Source organism: Capricornis sumatraensis, chromosome 6 (genome assembly GCF_032405125.1).
Source record: "Capricornis sumatraensis isolate serow.1 chromosome 6, serow.2, whole genome shotgun sequence".
Lineage (NCBI taxonomy): Eukaryota > Metazoa > Chordata > Mammalia > Artiodactyla > Bovidae > Capricornis > Capricornis sumatraensis.
The window spans coordinates 17637156-17658257 of NC_091074.1; the positions used below are offsets into that span (position 1 = coordinate 17637156).

The following is a 21102-nucleotide window of genomic DNA, read 5'->3' on the forward strand; positions in this document are numbered from 1 at the left end:
TTGGCAGAAACCGATACAATACTGTAAAGCAATTATCCTCCAATTAAAAAATAAATAAATTTAAAATTAAATGACTAGAGTCCTAAGAAGAATGTAAGTAAAAGGAACTGTTGTGTTGCAAAAGTAGTATTTACTTATAGAAAATACAGAAAGATTATGAAGAAAGTTTAACTGATTCAGTCATCCAGAGAAAGGTACTGTTAATATCTTTGTGGTTTCTTCCAGTGCATAGATCGATGTACTAGTTATACCCTGCATTTTAAATTTAATGTTAGTTCATGACTGTCTACCTACTTCATTTGTAGTTTACAAAAAGATATTTTTACAAAGAAATGTTTCTTCTCATTATTGGAATTATTTTTTAATCACACAGATATCCTCATGTATTTAAAAGAAGTATCCCTCAGAAGGGACTATACAAGCTATATTAGATTTGCTTTCTTCGCTTTAGGAACATGGTTCTTTATCAAGAATAATAATTTCTTTGGATAGAGTGATGAAAACTAATGGCTAGTGTTAAATGACTCAGAACTTCTGAAAGAACCCAATAATGTTTTTTTTGTTAGAAAAGAGACTCAATTCAAAGACCCAGAACCAAAATAGCCCATTCCCTACCTTTGCAGTAGTATTCTAGGAGAGATTGTTTGGGTTGCAGTGGCTGTATAAATTAGGAGGTTGTGCCTAGAATAGGAAAATTCTAAGCCTGCAGTTTAATCATCCCGCAGCCTTACTGTGTGGCACTAGTTAAATAACACAGCTTGCCTTGCCTTTTGTCAGAATCAGAGGCTCTTAATGACTTATCCCTATTGCTGTGTACGCGCAGTCGGACACCCTGCCCTGCCCTGGTCTGTGTGCGTTCACAACAGCCTCGGTTGCAGGAGGCACACGTATCTCCCGATGTGCATACATGCATGTTGTGTGAATTCAGAGACATGCAGGCACAGAAAGGAAAGGTCCATGTTTTTTTGCAAATAGGGCTTTCCTGAATATGCAGATTTTATTTTGAAAAATTCACAACACTGGCGATTTGAGTGCTCTTGTGTGTTATGCACTGTGCGAGGTGCTAGGAATCCCCAGTGGGGATTCAGAGTCCCTGCCCTCACAGAGAAATGGAGTAAGAAGTTACCAGGTTTGAGAACAGATGTGCTTCAGCTAGGAGGAATAGGTGTAAAACCCCTTAAGCTAGGGAGAGCGTTGTTGAGACTTTAGGGTCCTGGAAGATGCCCCATTAAGTACGTATAGTCGAGGGGTGACCGGACATGACAGTGGAGTCAGTGGGTCAGACTGAGGGGCCTGTGGCTTTGAGGGAGTTCGGCCTTCATCCTCGCTGGGGACCTGCCAAGTGTATTAAATACTTGGCTTTTTAGGAAGATCACAGTTGAATAGAAAACACTTACATTTGCTCATATATAAAGAATTGAATGAGAAAGGTGAATTCAGGATGTTAGCTATTTTCAAGAATGAAAAGTGAGAGCTTAGTATATTTGGTGGTGATTTGTAATGGCTTTACTTTTGAAATTAATAAGAGTTTTCCTTAACAAAGCAACATTAGAGTTTGTTCTCATTCTCAGCTATAGAGTTTATATAGGTTAGAAAGAGGGCAAATGCAGTCATCTATATGATACCAAGTCCTAAGAAAACATATTTGAGTTATAAAGTTATTTAATAATTTAATAATTACCGTCATATATAAAGTTTTATAGCTTGCTGCCTCAATAGCTTTGGAATTAATACTTCTCTAATGTGTTTACAGGAGCGACAGAAACAGCTTGAGAGTCTTGGAATATCTCTTCAGTCATCTGGAATTAAAGTTGGGGATGATAAATGTTTCCTCGTTAATCTGAATGCTGATCCTGCTCTGAATGAACTTCTGGTTTATTACTTAAAGGTGAAGTTGTAGGCTTGTCTGCTGTTTTCCGCCGTGAAATGGAGCAGTATTTCCCAGTATCCTTTCTTTACACTTGGAGAGACATGCATATTCAAAGAGAAGGAGTTAGCAAACTGTTTTTGTTTGCTTCAGCTGGTGTGTAGAAAAATCCTGGGTTTCTGAGACCAGTCTCTTTTTCGTCTTTGAGTGATGTAAATATATTTTTCAACCTAGTAAATGTGAAAAATGGTATTCTGATGTTAACTCCAACAAATTAGGTAGCTTGACTTCTGTCCTTTAGTGTGATTAAAGCGAGGAGTTAAGTAGCTAGCTTGAGCTTGCAGAGCGACCTGTAGGCTAGATGGTTTCATCGGCGCTAAAGCTCTGTGGTTTCTGTGCAGCACACCTTTTGGTGAGTGGTCCTGGTTTGTGAGAGGAAATGTTCTTCAATACAGTATTGTAAGTAAAATAAAGTAAAAAAAAAAAAAAAGTCGTTAGGACCACTTGACTTGAAATTCTGTTTCCAGTAACTCTTAGGAAAGTTAAAAATTAACTCTTAGGAAAGTTAAACATTTTGGATTGTCAGTTTACAAAAAGAAGAGTAAGTCACTTAGAGGCTGAGAGGGTCAGAGCCTGGAGCAGAAGAAACCAAATATACATTGAAATCTATATACATTCTATATATGTATATAGTCATATACATTGAAAGCTATATAGGTTGTTGGACATAGCAGGAAGATGAGACAGCTTCAGGTTAAACATGAATCAGACACTATAGAAATTATGAGGTGTTCACCAAAATTGCCAAGCCCAGAAGATAGATGAGTTACTCTGACATGCAGTTAATAAATACTAGGTGGAGAATTTTCCTCTCCTAATACAGGAACTATCTCTGAGGGTTTAACTGAGTTAGTGACTGGGACAGCAAAGATATGAGCTGGTACAGTTGGAAGCACTGTGAGAGTTAGAGATTTGTGTCCTTTCATTTCTAAAGAGACTGAAGAATTCATGATACGTTGGCTGGTTTCCCAGTTTTTATCAGACATACCTGGGGTAATTGCTTTGTAGTGTTTTGATAAGGCCCTGCTATTCTTAAGTAACTTGTATCAGGCTTTATTACTCTGTGCATTAAATTGTGTCTCTAATGCATACGCTCACGTGAGCGTGCTCAGGTGCTGTGGGCAGTGGGTCAGAGCAGGGGTGGGAGGGAGACGCACCGAGTTTCTGCTCCAGCACTTCTTGCTTGACGGATGTTTTTCTCTCAAGGCCTTTACCCCCACAGTCTACAGATTCCTCCTCTATAAATGGAAGTTTTCTCTGTCTGGCTACCTCACAGACTTCTTGGAGGCTTAAATGGGAGTTGACCTATAGAAGCATTTTATAAATGGAAGCCCTACTGACATATACATTATCCCACATACCAGTTTCTCACTTGACCGTCTGGTACTTTGTTATATTACCCTTGTCCTTTGGGAAAGAAGGACGGGTTAGCACATCTCTCGCTATGCTTCTAACAGTGTTGGCAGCTTTTTGTGTTAGAATTTCAGCTGGGGATACTCAGGCTTCAGGAGAGATGCAGTATTCGTATGGGACTTAAGTATTTTGCCCTTTAGATCTTCAGAACTGTGAGTTCTTTTTCTCTTCTGACGTGATGAAGTTCAAATTAGAACACACAAACACGTACACTCAATATGAAAAAAAAAAACCCAATTCCTATCTGTTTCTTCACTAAAAAAATTACACAAAGAAACTATTTAAAGACTGTTGGAGGGCAGTCAAAATATTTCTGGCCATCTTGTGAAGAGGTGTTGGGACTCTCTGATTCAGACTGTGCGGTCAACCCTGCTTTGGCAAAGTCTGAGGCAGTGTTGGTTTCTTACTGCCCAGGCTGAACTCATGATGAGAGTATATTCATGACAAAGCACATTCAAAAGGATGACCTCCATCCAAGAACAGTTCTGCTTCAGTAGAGTGACACCACGATGTGGGAGAGGAATTCAGAGGCCGAGTGGTTTTTGTTTCTCTGCTGTCACATTCCCATGTCAGTGTAGATGCTGGGCAGATGACTTCACATCACTGGGTGACTTTGAGCGCCCCGTCTGTAAAGTGAGGCCACTGGATTAAATTACCTCTAACATTCTTTCTACTTCCAAGTTGAATGGTTCTCTTCCAGAATAGAATCCTCTGTTTTTCTGTTCTGTCTAGAACTGGCAGAAGCAAGGTATGGTGGCCAGACTCTAAGCAGAACGTAACTCATGGGGTCTTTTTGCATCTTAGTTGTATAGACAGGCAGCTCTTGTGTGGCATGGTTCCAGCCTTCACAAATTCCAGCTGACTCGATTTAAGAAATAATGTTGACACTGCGGTCATTCATGCGATTCTAGATGCGCAGCCAGAGGAAGTTAGCGAAGGTGAACTTACGGATGTAAATGAGGAAAGTGGTTGTGACGAGAAGAATGCAGATGTCGCGAAGGGTTAGGCTTAAACCAAAGAGCACGTCACGTGAGAGGAACTCTTGGAGATACTTCGCAACATTGAAAGCTCAAAGGATAAAGTGATAGAGGCATGAAGGAGTATGGTGGTTCACCAAGGTGTGGAAAGTATCCTCACTCCATGTTGTCAGTTATATGTTGAAAAGGAAAAGGCAAGCACTATTCCAGCTACACTCAGTAAGCCTTATATGTGTGTATATATATATAGGTGGTTGTTGTTGGTTTGTCTGCTCACTCTTGGCTGTACTGGGCCATTGCTGCTGGGCTCTTTTCTCTAGTTGCAGCGGGCAGGAGCTGCCCTCTGGCTGGGGCACACTGGCTTTCGTTGTGCCGGCTTCTTTTGTCGCAGTGCGTGGACTCTAGAGCACGGGCTCAGTAGTTGCGGCTCATGGGCTTAGTTGCTCCCAGGCATGTGGGATCTTCTTAGATCAGGGATCAGACCTGTGTCTCCTGCATTGGCAGGTGGACGCTTTACCACTGAGCCACCAGGGAGGCCCTCGATCAGCGTTTAACAAAGAAATAAAATGCTTTCAATTTTAGTGTTTCTAATATTCTAAGTGACACGTACTAAATAAATATTAGTTTCATTGTTTTTTCATTTCCCTCTTCATTATAGCAGTAAGAGAATTCTGCATGTTTTTACAGTTTTAATTGTCACAGAATGATTGCCGTTTTCCCCATGGATGCTTAAGATCGCCTTGCTCACTTATTTTTCACAGTCCTGCCTTTTTCTGCAAAGCGAGGCCTGCCTGATAAGGCTGAGCGACCGTACAGAGCGTCCATGTGCTGTTCTTCCAGCTCACGGGGTGGGAAGAGCCTTCCTGTGAAGTATGTCACTCTCTGCCTCTCTCTCTTCAGACTTCGTTGATCAAAGGGATTGTGACCTCAAATGAGACACTTAAGTCGGCATTTATAATGTAAACTGTATATCTGGGATCATGCATGTCTTTTATCTCTAGTGGCACAATGCCTACCTAAATGTAATATTTGTTGAAAAAAGAAATAGTTTTCCTTCTAGAATTTGGATTAGACCATTGCTGTTTGGGGGCTTCCCTGGTGGCTCACTGGTAAAGATTCTGCCTGAAGTGCAGGAGACCCGGGTTCCGTCCCTGGGTTGGGAAGATCCCCTGGAAAAGGAAATGACAACCCACTCCAGTATTCTTGCCTGGAGAATCCCATGGACGGGAGCTTGGCAGGCTATGTCCATGGAGTTGCAAAGAGTCAGACACGACTGAAGCAACCTAGCACAACAGCTTTGCTATTTAGTATTTCACCTCTGATAGTTTTTGTTTTTAATTCAGTTTATCGCCTGACACTTAGCAGCATCCCCTGTGTATCATGGGCTATGCTTGTTGTTGAAGATGCAGGAGTCCTGTATAGGTTGCTGCCTAAATAGCAGGAAAACAACACTTATATGATAGTAAATTGAGGTGCTATCTCTAGATGTAGCTGGGGGTTCAGAGAAGGGAGAAGTCAGTGTACGCTACTAGTGAAACCTGTGAGGAGAGGAAGAGGTCAGAAGTAAGTACTGAAGGTATTAAAGAGAGCATTTTGGCAAAGAGAACAAAAGCAGGGGCAGAGACATGCGCGTGAACCCGAGTGCAGTCTAGGAGTGTGGCAGTTGGAGGTGGTTCTACTGCACACTGCAGTCTAGGGGGTAGTTCAGAGCTTTCTCTGCATTTCAACCCCCAAGGACGAAAAGGCTTCCACAGTCACAGTTAGGATTCCTGCTGGGATTTCTCATGGGAGGAGGAAAGGGATTGTATGTATAAATAGCCTTTGGGTCTTTGGAAAAGACTGGTGCTGGGAGGCATTGGGGGCAGGAGAAGAAGGGGATGGCAGAGGATGAGATGGATGGATGGCATCACTGACTCGATGGACATAAGTTTGGGTGAACTCTGGGAGTTGGTGGTGGACAGGGAGGCCTGGCGTGCTGCAATTCATGGGGTCGCAAAGAGTCGACACGACTGAGCGACTGACTGAAGGGCTTTGCCAGGGGTGGGGTGGGGTCTTTGTTTTTTCAGGCGATCCTGGGCTCTTTTGCTCTTTGGACTCTCTTTGTTTCTCCCTTTGGAACTTCTCTCCACCTTGTAGTGGGTGTGTTAAGACAGAGAGGAAAGATGGGAGATGGGTGTGGAACGGATTCCTTTGGCCTGCTACTGAACGTCACTAAAGCATTCCTCGTAGTTGACACCTGGTCAAGCCCCGGTCTCTGGATTAGGAGACCAGGGATTAGCCCCAGCCAAAATCGAGGAGTAGACATTGGCCGGGAGTGTCCCTGTGTTTCTCATACATATTCCCTGAGGACTGAACCAGATACCAGAATGCAATTCTGATCCCAGCTCTTTGTTTCCTTGGAAACCCCATTGCAGTGCACTTGAGAGAAGAAACCCCCAGAAGAGGGAAAGTGAAAATAATGGAAGGGAAGAGGCCTTTTTATTAGACTGGGATCCCAGAAGAGATGGGAAGAATTGGAACCAAGAGTGTAATTAGCGGGCTGTGGACAAAGGAGGAGAGAATCACTTTCCTCTGAATCCGAGGGGAATGCTAAGGGAAATGGTTGTTCATTTATCTTTCTTTTGTTTTTACTTAATGGCTCAGTGTAGCAGGCCTGTGTTACATGCTTGGAATATAGTGGTGAGGCGGTAGGTTGCAGGACAGGCTGCCCTCTGCTGTCTCAGCGTCTCCATGCTAGCTGTGGAGATGGACAGTAAACCCACAGTCAGTGCTATGTAAGGAAGTCAGGCATGAGAGTAAGATGGTGGTTCTTTCTCATTGTGCTCCGTATACACCTCTCTGAGGATGTGCCCTTAAAAGCTGAGGTAGAAATGATCAGAAATTACCAATATGACGATCAGGGGAGGAACTGTTCAGGCAGAGGAAGTGGTCAGTGTGCTCAAAGAATGGTGAAAGGGCTGTGTGGGTGGGTCATGCTCCAGGAGAGGCAGTGCCGGGACCTGGGGTAGAAGTAGCAGCTAGGGGCCAGATCGCAGAAGGTTTGTAGCCTGGGTGAGAATTTGAACTTCGTACAAGTTCAAAGGGAAGCCACTAGATGATTCTCAGTAGGGGGATTGTGTGATCAGCTCTTGATGGTGGAAGTAGGTGGGCTGCGATGGGAAGGAAGTGGAGAAGCAATAGAAGGCCTGGGCTTCCCTGGTGGCTCAGCAGCAAAGAATTTGCCTGTCAGTGCAAGAGACTCAGGTTTCACCCCTGAGTCGAGACGGTCCCCTGGAGAAGGAAGTATGAACCAACGCCAGTATTCTTGCCTGGGAAATCTCACGGACAGAGGAGCCTGGCAGGCTACCATCCGTGTCGCCAAGACTTAGACACAACTTAGCGACTCAACAACAACAGCACGATATTCACCCAGGCCAGAGACTAGGATGTGATAGTGGAGGTGGGAAGGGAGCTGAGTCTTGATACGTGTCAGAGGGAGCGTCTGAGAGGATTTTGTGATTGACTTGGGGCTGGAAGTAGGCTGGTAAGACAGAAGACTGCAGGACACCATCTGAGCTTTTTCACTTGAGCAGCTGGGTGGTGGTCGGGCCCTTGGTATTGGGGAAGGGAATACACTCAATGGAGTGGGGAGGGGTGGAAGCAAAAGTTCTGCTTTGGCCCTTTAACTTTGAAATTTCGTTAGACATCCAAATTGTACCAAGTGGGCAAGAAATAATGGTGCCTGCGACTAGGACAGAGGTGGTGGAGGTGGGAAAATGGTGGAACTAAAGTCTGTAGTTCCTGGGTGGTGGTTTTGGATAGATAGGCAGAGACATTGATATGTATTTAAAGCCTGTTGGGCTGGATGAGATCATTGTGGCCAGTGGTTAGCAACTTACTTCCATGGGTTAAATCTTGCCCCCTGCTTGTTTTCTTATGACTCAGGAGCCACGAGTAGTGTTTGCATTTTTTAAACGGTTGGGGGAAAAAATCAAAAGAGTCATAACATTCTGGACATGTGAAAACTGTATGACATTCAGATTTCAGTGCTCATAGGTAAATTTTTGGGGAAATAGCCATACGTGTGCTTTTGTGTATTGCCTGGCTGCTTTCACACTATGTGACAGAATTGAGTGATTGTGTATGACTCACAGAGCCTAAAATATTTCACGTCTGACCCCTGAGTAGATGTGTAGGAGCAGTGGGCTTAGGAACAGATCCCAGTCATATCAGCATTTAAGTGCAGTCAAAAGTTGAAGCACAGAAGAGGGGGCTCGATTTTTATGTCCGTTTTTTTTTTTCAGTTACTTGCCAAAAAGTGACCCTGGTGGTTGGGGCTTAGAGAATTGAGAAGTTGGGGGTATTCGGTAAGAAGAACGCATCTGCCGTCTGCCGTATCTTTTATGAGGTCTTGGGAGACCATGTGATTTTAAAAAATAATTCAAACTTTATTTGAATAGCTTTGAATAGCTCTTTATCTTTGTCGATTCATCTTGATTGGGACCAGGTAGGTGATGTACAACTTGGGTAACTGTAGTCTTCAGATCTGTAGTTTTGGTACCTCATTGACACATCCTTTGTCATCTCCTCCTCCTGCGTTCAATCTTTCCAAGCATCAGGGTCTTCTCCAGTGAGTCAGGTCTTCACATGAGGTGGTCAAAGTACTAGAGCTTCGGCTTCAGTATCCCTGACTCAGTGGACATGAATTTGAGCAAGCTCTGGAAGTTGGTGATGGACAGGGAAGCCTGGCGTGCTCTAGTTCAAGGGGTTGCAAAGAGTCAAACACGACTGAGGAACTGCATTGAATTGATACTTGGTTCAGGCTTTGAAGTAGGATAGAATATTTTGAATCAAGATTGCAGTGGAAAATAAAGAATATAGTATAGCCATTAACATAAGCCTGTAGTTTTTAGGTTTAAAAGTTATGTAACTCAATTCAGTGCCTTATTCCTTATAAGGAAATGCAACTTGTATAATAAATTTAAGAGAAAGCCAGGAATTCCCCCTACTATTCTATTTGCTTTAAAAATCTTTTAGCTAAGGTCATGGGTAGAGAGCTGAGAGTTTAAGGTAATATACTAGAGCTGAGAGTAGACAGTTTCAGTTTGTGTACGTGCAAGAATGCAGTATTAATCAGTGAATTTGATTCTTTTATAGGAACATACACTGATAGGTTCAGCAAATTCCCAAGATATCCAGCTGTGTGGCATGGGAATTCTTCCTGAACATTGTATCATAGACATCACACCAGAAGGCCAGGTTATGCTGACTCCTCAGAAGAACACCAGGTAATGTACTTTATTTAGTGTTAATGTCACAGTAATTTTTAAGATGAAGAAAGTACACTAACTGAGGGTGGTATAAGGTCGTTTGGCCTTGTTTTTGGCTTTTACGTCCACTTAATGAAGATAGTTAGTTACCAAGTCCTTAATAGTTAACTTTTCGTTTCTTTTTTCACATTTATTTTTAACTGGAGAAAAATTGCTTTACAGTGTTGTGTGGGTTTCTGCCATACAACAAGGTGAATCAGCCATAAGTATACATATGTCCACTCCTCCTTGAGCTTTCTGCGTGCGCCCTACCCCAGCCCGCCCCTCTCGGCTGTCATGGGCCGTGGAGCTGAGCTCCCCATGTTCCGCAGCAGCTGCCCACTAGTGGTCTGTTTTACACGTGGTAATGTGTGTGTTTCAACGCTACTCTCTCAGTTTGGCCCTCCTCTCCTTCCCACGCTGTGGCCACAAGCCTGTTTGCTGTCTGTGTCTCCACTGCCGCCCTGCAAATAGGTTCATCAGTACCATTTTTCTAGATTCCATACATGTGTGTTAATGTGCAGTATTTGTTTTTCTGACATGCTTCACTCTGTGTAACAGGCTCTAGGTTAACTTTCTAATATCGGTTAAACCCATCCTTCCTCTCTGTAGATACCAACGTCACCTCATTTAAATGAGGCCTCCATCATCAAATCTTGTTTTTTTTTTTTTGCCATGCTGTGTGTGATTTGTGGTATCCTGATTTACCGATAAGGGATCGAACCGAGGCCCCAGGAAGTGGAAGTGCAGAGTCCTAACCATTAGACCATCAGGGAATTCCTCCCTGCCCCCCAGTCAAATCCTGATTGGAATCCCTGCCAGCAGCCTGGTCTTCTTTCTGGTCCATGCTGCGTGCAGCCAGATGGCTTCTGGGTCTTCTTGATACAAAGGCCTTTACGCCCCTCCTGTTTATCTCCGCTTCTCTGCACCTGCCGTTCCTCTGGCCAGCTAACTCCTGTTTGACCTTCCAGGTTAAGCTCTGTCATTATCTACTTGAGTCTGAAATAAGGGCCCCCCAGCGTGCGTTCCTAGGGCACCCTGTGCTTCCTGTCCTGTTAGCACTTCACGCAGTGTTCTTGTGAGCTGCTCGCCGCTGTTACCACATGGGGCTGGGGGTCCTTTGAGGACGAGGACCTTTGTTTTTTGGTTTTCTACCCTTATCACGTAATGTCAGACTAATATTAGAGGGCGAAACGGCAACCTACTCCAGTATTCTTGCCTGAAAAATTCCATGGATAGAGGAGCCTGGTGGGCTATATAGTCCATGGGGTTGAACACTATTGAGCACACGCACCAGACTGATAATACAAGCACTTAATAAGTAATGAAAAGGCATAACATTATACAGACTAAGTATCTGTCGGTTTGTCTCCTTCAGCTTTAAGATTGTTATTGTCCTGTTGTGTAACTGTCTACATAACTATTATACATGATGGTTAGTTGATATACTGATCTTCTGAATGCTGATTCATCATCATATAAAAAAATCATTAATATCATCACTGATTTCACCCATAAAGTCTTTAAATGTTTGGAAGCTATCAAGCTCATGGTGAAGGATGCAAATGAGGAAGAAAAAAAAGAGCATAACCTGGCTTGGCACAGGCATGCTATTCTCCCATTAAATAATCTCACAGACACCAACCCCAGGGAAGGTTACTCTGAGGCTGTGACAGAATAAGATGAAACAGGTCATATAATAATTTTGTCTCAGCAGAGACAAAAACCAAGGTCACTGTGTGCTCACTCAGTCATGTCTCTCTCTTTGCGACCCCATGGACTATATCCCTCCAGGTTCCTCTTGTTCATAGAATTTTCTAGGCAAGAGTACTAGAGCAGGTTGCCATTTCTTCCTGCAGGTTATCTTTCTGACCCAGGGACTGAGCTCGTGTCTTTTTGCGTCCCCTGCATTGGCAGGAAGATTCTTTATCACTAGAGTCCCCTGGGAAGCCCACGGTCACTATGCCACACCCAAAATACCAGACACCTTCTCTCAGTCAATGTGAGTGACTGTTTCTTTACCAATTACAACTTCATTTTCGTCTCCCTCTGTGAATAAGATTTTTGACAAACCCAACCATAGAATTAGTCCTGCTCTCCGACAGCATCCAATATATACAGGACTCCCACCTCCTCAGACCATCGCCTAGGTTGTCCAGCTGAAGCCCATTCCTTGCAGCAACACCCCCCCATCCCCATTTTCCCTTTGCTGACACCCCCAGGCTTCCTGTGGTGACTTCTCCCTTGGTATGAGTGATAAACCTAACTGTCTCAACTACGGGAGTGTTCCTGGTGGTCTTTGGTTGGAGGACATTGACACAAATTTCCCGAAACTCTAATTTTCACTTGAAAGCTTGACAACAAATACTGTCAATTACTGTGGTCAAAGTGACAGGCTGCCTTTGTTCATTTTCAAGAAAATGTGCCAGAAAATCACTTTGTGTGTGTCTTTGCTCAGGACAGTTGTCATACTTTGGTATGCTTTAGCACAGCACTTCGTATGCTTCTCATGTCGTCACCGCGAATGTTTTAAGAAGTTATGTACTACTCAAGGGTCAAGATTTACCAAAAGTAGTAATTTAAAAATTTTATCTTCATAAATTTACTTTTACTTTTTAATTAAAAAAATTTTTTGTTGGAGTACAGTTGATTTTTACTCCTTCATCAGGGACCTTTTCAAATGAAACATTTTTAAAAACTGTGAATGCACAGCAGTGAGTAACCCAGTGGCTGCTAATAAGGGTTTGATGCCACTGCCTTGATCTGTGCAAAAACACCAATAGTTTTATTCTCTGCCAACGCAAATGACAACGCAGTGGAAAATGGCAGGTTAGTGTTGTTACGCAAGTAAATTTGATCTTTGGGACCTCCTGCAGACCGCACTTTGAGAACTGTTATTATAGTCATGCTTTTATTTATTAACTGCTGGAGCTTTAGAAAATAAGCCTGTATATGTGTTTGCCTTTAATTAAACTCCTCACTGTATTTAAGGAATTTGTGTTATACAGGCTAAAATCTGCTAATTTCAGTAGGCCCCCTCTTGTCATAACCCTATTTTTTGAGCTCATGCTTTGAATAAATCAGACTATAGGAACATAGAGACCAATTGCCTTTAGTGTTTAAAGCCCACATGGAGCTTTCCTGGTAGCTCAGTGGTAGAGAATCCACCTGCCAATGCAGGAGACACAGGTTCGATCCCTGGTCTGGGAAGATTCCACATCCCACGTGGCAGCTGAGCCCGTGTGCCACAGCCACTGAGCCTGTGCTCTAGAGTCTGGGAGGTGCAACTGCTGAGCCCCCATGCTGCACCTGCCGAAGCCCTCACAGCCTGTGCTCCACAGCAAGAGAAGCCGCCCCGAGGAGAAGCCCACGCACAGAACAGAGTAGTCCCTGCCCACCACAACCAGAGAAAGCCCTCGCAGCAGTGGGGACCCAGCACAGCAGAAACCAATATTCAAAAGCTGTCACAAGCCCACGTGGTGAGCGGAGTCTAGATGGAGAGTAAGGTTCTGTGTCTGTGCATGTACGTTAAAAATAACTGTCTGTGCAAAGCCAGATGAATGCTCTAGGAATTTAAAGATTTTACGGTGATATAGGCTGGAGTGACCGAGGAAGTGGAAATCAAACTGGGCTTTGGACAAATCAAACAGCTTTTTGAGGAATCAAACTGAGTTGAGACTCAGGGGGATGAAGAGGAGCAGGAGCCCTCTTCCCAGTTATAGCAGTGGGACAGCCCTCACTTTGGAGGAAAGGAAAATCATTGTTCAGGGGACAGAGCGTAACACCCTCCCCCCATTTTTGATTTTTCTGAGGTTGAGAATTCACTGGAACAGGGAAAGAAGGAGATTAAGAGGGTTTCCTTTTGCACGGCCTTTAATGTCAAGTTAAAGACCTTTATCCTCTAAGCAGATGAGTCATTCGGGGGAGAGACGTGACGACAGAGATATTCCTGTAATGCCAGCCTTATAGTGGTATATGTGGTTTTCTATTTAGTTCCCACCCCTCTGAAGTTTTCCCTTGATAATCTTCTACCCACCGTTTCTGTGTTGAACCCCATTGTCAGGGCGAGCAGTCCGGTGGACCTTACAACTCTTCTGTATTGATAGGATATGGGCATTTTTCTGTGCTCTGGGAAGTTAAGAATTGAGCAGCTCCCATTTCTTATTACTGCCCCTGTAGGTAGTTCTGAGTTTAGTTGGTTGACGGGCTTTTTCTGTCTGTGTAGCTTGGACATGCTTGCCCTAGCTGTCGGGTACCCTGCCACTGTCTCTCTATCATCAGCTGCAATGGTTCCATGTTTACTCCTTAATATGCTGTGCAACAAATTTAGAACTTTGAAAAATAGAGGTTAATAATCTACAGCACTTGGTACCATAGGCATCTTAGGTAAATCAGCAAAGAAGGAAATAAAAAGATTAATTCTCCAAGGGCGCTTTATTTTGGGGGAGTTGGTTATTTTGCCTTTCCTGTATTGGAGAAATTGAAGGAGAGGCTGTGATAATCATTGTTCACACGTTTGGCCTCTTCTCTCCGCAGAACATTTGTAAATGGCTCCTCTGTATCCAGTCCTGTTCAGCTGCACCACGGGGACAGGATACTGTGGGGGAACAACCACTTCTTCAGGTACGACGGTCATGCTCTTACGGAGGGAGGTGCGCTGTAGCAGAGGGCTGCACATCAAAAAGCAAACCTCAGGCCGTAAAGATATGTGTTGTTTTGTGCACACATGTATGTTGACATTTATTCAGTATACACATGCTTGTTCCCTATACGGCTTGAGCCTGAGGGACACGTGAACAGTGGGCTCAGAAGAAATACTGATTCAGTTACACATTTTTAAACTCTGTTTCCCAGTGGAAGATGATTGTTTTGCCATCTGGCCTAAGAATTCATTAATTATTTTTCTGACATGCTTATTTTTTTATTTTTGAAAAGTAGTGGTTTTAGTTTCCTTGTCTATGAAAGGAGCCCCATGTTTTATTTAGGAATACTCTCAGCTGCATCCAGTGGCAGATTTGACTCTGGGTTACACAGTTCCTTTCTCTGACAAAATGGGAACCCCCAAGGAGGATGGTTATTAGCATTGGGTCAGGCTCTCGAAAGAGTCAGGGCAGAAGTCTTGGCATTGTCTTGCCTCTTCCCTGTGGCCTAAAGAGGACCACAGGGAAGCATCAAAGCAGCACTCAGACACCCCGAAGAAGGCAAGGTTGAGGGGTGGTGGGACTAGCCTTGACTCTCCTGAGCAGAAGAAGCAGGAGTCTCCCTGGAGTCCCCAGTGACCTTCCTCTGACCCCTCACTTACTAGAATTTGCCTCTCAGCTACAAGGGAGGCTGAGAAAGTCTGAGCTGGCACTGGACATCTTTTCCCATACAAAACTGCTGTTGTGCTGGTGAGGACCAGCGGGCTGGATGGAGGATAAAATTTAAGCCTTGGTCTCTTCCCCTGCCTGTCACTGGCACTTGTGTTTCAGATATCCAGCTCGGTCCTTTGCTGGTGGGCCAGCTGCTATCGTGATTATTTCTGAGAGAGTAGAGGGCTACAGAGTGTGTGGAAAATGTTGTGTATCTTTTTCTTCTCAAATTAAATCAAGCATAGATTGCTTGGCTTAGTGTACAGAGCCTTCATAGTTTGGATTAGGTTGATTTTTCTATCATTCTCTCTCACAACTTTTGCTGTACAGATTTTGTATGTCTCTATGTTTTATTTATCATTTCTCCAGAGGCTGTGAGGGTTTCCATTTTGCCTCTGTCCTAACGCCCTGCTTTCTCTTTACCCCGTAAGGCTCAGCTCAGATGAGTTCCTATTCTTTCATCCCTGCCTCTCCTATTTGACTGTGAGGTTATTGTTCAGTCACTAAGTTGTGTCTGATTCTGTGACCCCATAGGCTACAGCACACCAGGCTCCTCTGTCCTCCACTGTCTCCTGGAGTTTGCTCAGATTCATGTCCATTGAGTTGGTGATGCTATCTAACCATCTCATCCTCTGTCGCCCCCTTCTCCATTTGCCTTCAATCTTTGCCAGCATCAGGGTCTTTTCCAGTGAGTTGGCTGTTCACATCAGGTGGCCAAAGTACTGGAGCTTCCGCATCAGTCCTTCCAATGAATATCCAGGGCCGATTTCCTTTAGGATGGACTGGTTGGATCTCGTTGCAGTCTAAGGGACTCTCAAGAATCTTCTCCAGCACCAAAGTACAAAAGCATCAGTTCTTCATCACTCAGCCTTCGTTATGGTCCAACTCTTGCATCCGTACATGACTTCTGGAAAAACCATAGCTTTGACTGTATGGACTGTTGTCGCCAAGTGATATCTCTGCCTTTTAATACGCAGTCTAGGTTTGTCGTAGCTTTTATTCCAGGGAGCAAGCGTCTTTTATTTTCATGGCTGCAGTCACCGTCCATAGTGATTTTGGAGCCCAAGAACATAAAATCTGTCACCGTTTCCACTTTTTCCCCTTCTATTTGCCATGAAGTGATGGGACTGGATGCTATGATCTTCGTTTTATGCATATGGCATTTTAAGCTAGCTTTTTTACTCTTTTTATTGGCACATGTGTCTGTGTGTTTTATTTCTACTACTGAAATATGAACTTCTGAGTGTAGTGAAAAGTGAAAGTCAGTCAGTCGTGTCTGACTCTTTGTGACCCCATGGACTATACAGTCAATGGAATTTTCCAGGTCAGAATATTGGAGTGGGTAGTGGCTTTCTTCTCCAGGGGATCTTCCCAACCCAGGGACTGAACCCAGGTCTCCTGCATTGCAAGCGGATTCTTTTACCAACTGAGCAATTGCCTTCTGTTTATAGTATCCCCTTGGCATCTAGCAGATGCCACTATTTAATGACTGGAATGAACAAATGCATATCTTTCTTTAAAAGATAATACTCTTTTTTCCTCTCAAGACTTAATTTGCCTAAAAAGAAAAAGAAAGCAGATCGAGACGATGAGGAGCCAGACATATCCGTGAAGAACGACACCAGTTCTGAGCAGCTGGATGTTGACGGAGACTCGTCCAGTGAGGTGTCCAGTGAGATCAACTTCAATTATGAGTACGCCCAGATGGAGGTGACCATGAAGGCACTGGGCAGTAACGGTGAGCAGACCGGTTTTGCTTTTTAGAATCTTTCAGAGTTGCTGGGCTGGTTAGAGGCATTTACATTGGACGCTTTTTAAACATCAGCAAAAAGACATCTTCATGCTGTTCCTCTGTCCTCTTCTTTTGTGGCTTTGGCCTAAGTGTATTATGAAAGCTTACTCTTTCTGCCCTGATACATCACGTCAAACTGTTCTCGTTGGTAGAACCTCTCAGGTCTGAGACTTGACTGTCCCTGGCTCATTACTGTAGTGGATTTCTGGGGCGTTGCCTCTGTCTTAGGTTATGTGTAGACCTGCTTCTTCTATACAGAAGATAGTTTAGCAAGTATCTGACAGAATAGATAATACGGTTAGCAACTGGGAGTCAGGAAAGCTAACTGTCTTTAAGAATCTTACGTTATTGGTTTGTCTCTTTCTGACTGAGCTCACTCTTGATGACAGAATCAGGCTTCATCCACATCTCTACAAATGACCCAGTTTTGAGCCAGGCTCAAGAGTGAGGGGATATATGTATGCTTATGACTGATTCACATTGTTGTACAGCAGAAACTAACACAACATTGTAAAGCAGTTATGCTCCAATTAAAAAAAAAATTTAACAACTCACATTATAATTGTTTGTGACAAACAACAGTATAGAGCAGCATTTGATGTATATTGTGTTGCGCAGTTAACCTTTTGTTTGTTATTTGCCTTAAAAAAAAACAATCTTGTTTAGATCCCATGCAGTCAATACTGAACAGCCTGGAACAACAGCATGAAGAGGAGAAACGGTCTGCATTGGAGCGCCAGAGGCTCATGTATGAACATGAGCTGGAGCAGCTCCGGAGACGGCTGTCCCCCGAGAAACAGAACTGTCGTAGTTCAGACAGGTTTTCTTTCCACTCCCCCAGCGCTCAGCAGCGACTGCGGCAGTGGACGGAAGAGAGGTAGGTGGATGGTAGGGCCCTTGCTACCCGTCACCTTTAACCCACCTGCGTAACATACAGGGGGAAAAATCTAGACCTTAATTTAAACATGAATTATACTGTAAGTGTTACAGCTAAGAACCACTTGACCTTGTCTTTTTTTGCCCCCATTTTGAGGGGACAAAAAGGGGGAATTACCCATTTATATTGAAGTATTTAAAGCCACCCCTCTGAGGTGCCACCTCATTTTCAGTGGGTGTAAATAGCTTTTGGATTTGAATAAACCAGTGTGTGTACTCAGAAGTTATACTTTATCGTTGTATTATACTTTAGGTTCTGAGGCGTGGGTAGATGGTTTTTTAAAAAAGGACAGAAAGAGAGGTGATAGACCAGGTAGGTAAAGCAGGGTGCCAGTAAGATTCAGATTGCAAGCTTGATCTTTATATGGGCTGATGAGCATTGCGCTGAATGTCTTCGCCATGGTTACAGAGTGGACTTAACTAACCTCCTGCTCTTCAGGGTTTGGTTGGCAGACAGGCAGCATCTCTGTCACCTGGAGATTGACAGAAATGTAGCATTTCAGGTCTCCCACCCCAGATACAGGCTTTCCAGGTGGGTCAGCGGTAAACAACCCACCTACCAACGCAGGAAATGTGGGTTTGATCTGTGGGTCAGGAAGATCCCCTGGAGAAGAAAATAGCAACCCACTCTAGTTTTCTTGCCTGGGAAATCACATGGACAGAGGAGCCTGATGGGCTATAGTCAGTCCATGGAGTTGCAAAGAGTTGGACTCAGGGACTGAGGATGCAAATATATTTAGTCAAAATCTTCAGTTTCTCAAGATTCCCAGGTGATTTGTATACACAGTCAAGTTTGCCAAGCCAGCCTCTGGAGCGTGTGCCAGCACTTGTAACGTGGCCCACATTTGGGTGCATGCACAGGGCAGTGCCGCTGATGTATTCCCTGTGTGCAAAAGATAGTCGTGAAGCTTGGTGCGCAGTTTGGCCTCCATGTTTTCTGTGCTATGTAATATTTCCATGTGTGGCTCTAATGGTTATCCCCTCCCCATTTTATTTTAAAGAGAAGCAACGCTGAATAACAGCCTGATGCGGCTGAGGGAACAAATTGTGAAAGCCAATCTGCTGGTGAGAGAAGCTAGTTACATCGCGGAAGAACTGGATAAACGAACGGAATATAAAGTAACCCTCCAGATTCCTGCCTCCAGCCTTGATGCCAACAGGAAGGTGAGGCTGCTGTTAATGAAACGACCAAAGATACCATTGTATAAAACAGCTTCCTGTTTCACCAGGGCTGTTTAAACCCTGGGAGCGGGGAGCTTGCCCTCATCCCCCCACTATCATCCACAGTCTAGGTGGTTGGGACCTGTCTGCCTCTCCTGAACAGAGTTACTTCCATATAATTCTCTTTGTGCATAAATGGTTTTATCTACTAGAAACATCCTCTTCCACCCCCATCCCCAGCTCTACCAACTTCATTTTTTTTTTCTTTTAAAATTTGGCTGTGCTGGGTCTTTGTTGTGGTGGGCGAGTCTCTCTGGTTGTGGCTTGGGGACTTAGTTGTCCTCGGACATGTGTGGGATCTTAGTCCCCTGACCAGAGATTGAACCCATGTCCCCTGCCTTGGAAGGAAAATTCTCAACCACTAGACCACCAGGGAAGTCCCTGTAGCAATTTCTTTTACTTAACTTCTAGTTTCAGGTTTGTTTAAGTTATTTCTGAGAAGTCTTCCCTGATGCTGGTTCAATCCCTGGGTCGGGAAGATCCCCCAGAGAAGGAAATAGCAACCCACTTCAGTATTCTTGCATGGAGAATTCCAAGGACAGAGGAGCCTGGTGGGCCCTAGTCCAGTCCATGGGGTTGCAAAGAGTCGGATGCGACTGAGCGACTAACACTTTGACTTTCACATTTTACCAGTAGAATGTTATCTTCTACTTGTCAATAGATGACATGGAAAAAATGTTCACTAGTGGTTCATGTGAGTGTCCAAGGTCACAGATTTGGTTTTTTTTATAATGTTGAGTCACCGAGTCATGTCTGACCCTTTGCGACCCCATGGACTGTAGCCCACCAGGCTCCTTTGTCCGTAGGATTTCTCAGGCCAGAACACCCGCATGGGTTGCCCTCTCCTTCTCCGGAGGACCTTCCCAGCCCAGAGGCTGAGCTCAGGTCTGCCGCCTTGGCAGCAGATTCTGTTCTTCTTCCCTTCCTTCTGCTCCTCTGCCATCCTTTCCTACCCTGCCCAAGTGTTCACTCTACCTATAGAATGTCATCTTCCACTTGTCAGTAGGTGGCATGGCAAAACTGTTCACTAGTTTCATGTAAATATTCAAGATCACAAAATTTTTTTTTGTATAACGTAAGAAGTCTAATAAACGTATGGGGGAAGTTCAGTTCAGTCGCTCAGTCGTGTCCGACTCTGCGACCCCATGGACTGCAGCACGCCAGGCCTCCCTGTCCACCACCGACTCCCGGAGCCTCCTCATACTCATGTCCATCGCGTTGGTGATGCCATCTCATCTTCTGTCATCCCTTTGTCCTTCCGCCTTCAATCTTTCCCAGCATCAGGGTCTTTTCTAATGAGTTGGTTCTTCGCATCAGGTGGCCAGAGTGTTGGAGTTTCAGTTCAGTATCAGCCCTTCCAACAAGATCTCTCCTTGCCATTCAGATGTATCTTTCTTACGTGGGTTTCTTTTGACAGTTCTCGATCATGTTAGTACATAATTTTTGGTGAATTAGGTAGGATTTTGTATTCAGATATTCATTCCCTAGCTGGCTGAATATAAGGTAGAAGGGCCTTTACCATATGTGAGAGTTTGGTAATTCTTGAACTTCACAGTTCTAAAATCCTTTCTTCATTATGTAAATGCTGTTTCTTTGGAACTAATAATAGGCCAGATGTTAAGGCAACATTGAGTGTCAAAATTCTCTAAAGTTCTAAGCAGACAGAAGAGCTTTTTAAAAATTCTAATAAATCTCGATTGATTAGTGATCCGCTAGATCCGTCTCTCTGGGGGAGATATACAGAGGCATGTTTACTTTCCGCTCTGTGGTTTCCAGAAGTTTAATTTTTTTTCCTACATAAAAGCACATTGTTGGGACTACCCTGATGGTCTGGTGGCTAAGATTCCACGCTCCGAGTGCAGGGGGCCTGGGGTTCAAACCTTGGTCAGGGAACTAGATCCCATGTGCCACAATTAATCTGTCATACCACAACAAAGAGCCAGTATAGCCAGATAAATTAATAAATATTTTAAAAAGCAGTAGAACCGTATTATATTTTTAAAAAAGCATGTTGCTTTTCTAAGCTGGGAAAATTCACAGAGTACTGTTTCTTTTTCTCTGAGATGACGTTCACATTGCATCAAATTAATATTTTAATGGGAACAATTCAGTGTCATGTAGTGTGTTCACAATATTGTATACAACCAGCATCTCTAGCTGGTTCTGTACTTTTCCATTTTATTTTTAAAATATTTTT

At 43.9% G+C, this 21102-nt stretch overlaps 1 protein-coding gene across 1 annotated transcript in view; it reads left to right on the forward strand.

The window, feature by feature from the left end:
• Window positions 1-21102, forward strand: part of KIF13B (kinesin family member 13B) — a 187690-nt gene that overhangs the window by 89307 nt on the left and 77281 nt on the right. Inside the window, exons 13-18 of the mRNA XM_068974383.1 lie at window positions 1754-1888; window positions 9454-9584; window positions 14142-14228; window positions 16504-16694; window positions 17415-17625; window positions 18686-18848. Of these exons, the coding sequence (XP_068830484.1) occupies window positions 1754-1888; window positions 9454-9584; window positions 14142-14228; window positions 16504-16694; window positions 17415-17625; window positions 18686-18848 (918 nt within the window). The remainder of the gene's footprint in view (window positions 1-1753; window positions 1889-9453; window positions 9585-14141; window positions 14229-16503; window positions 16695-17414; window positions 17626-18685; window positions 18849-21102) is intronic.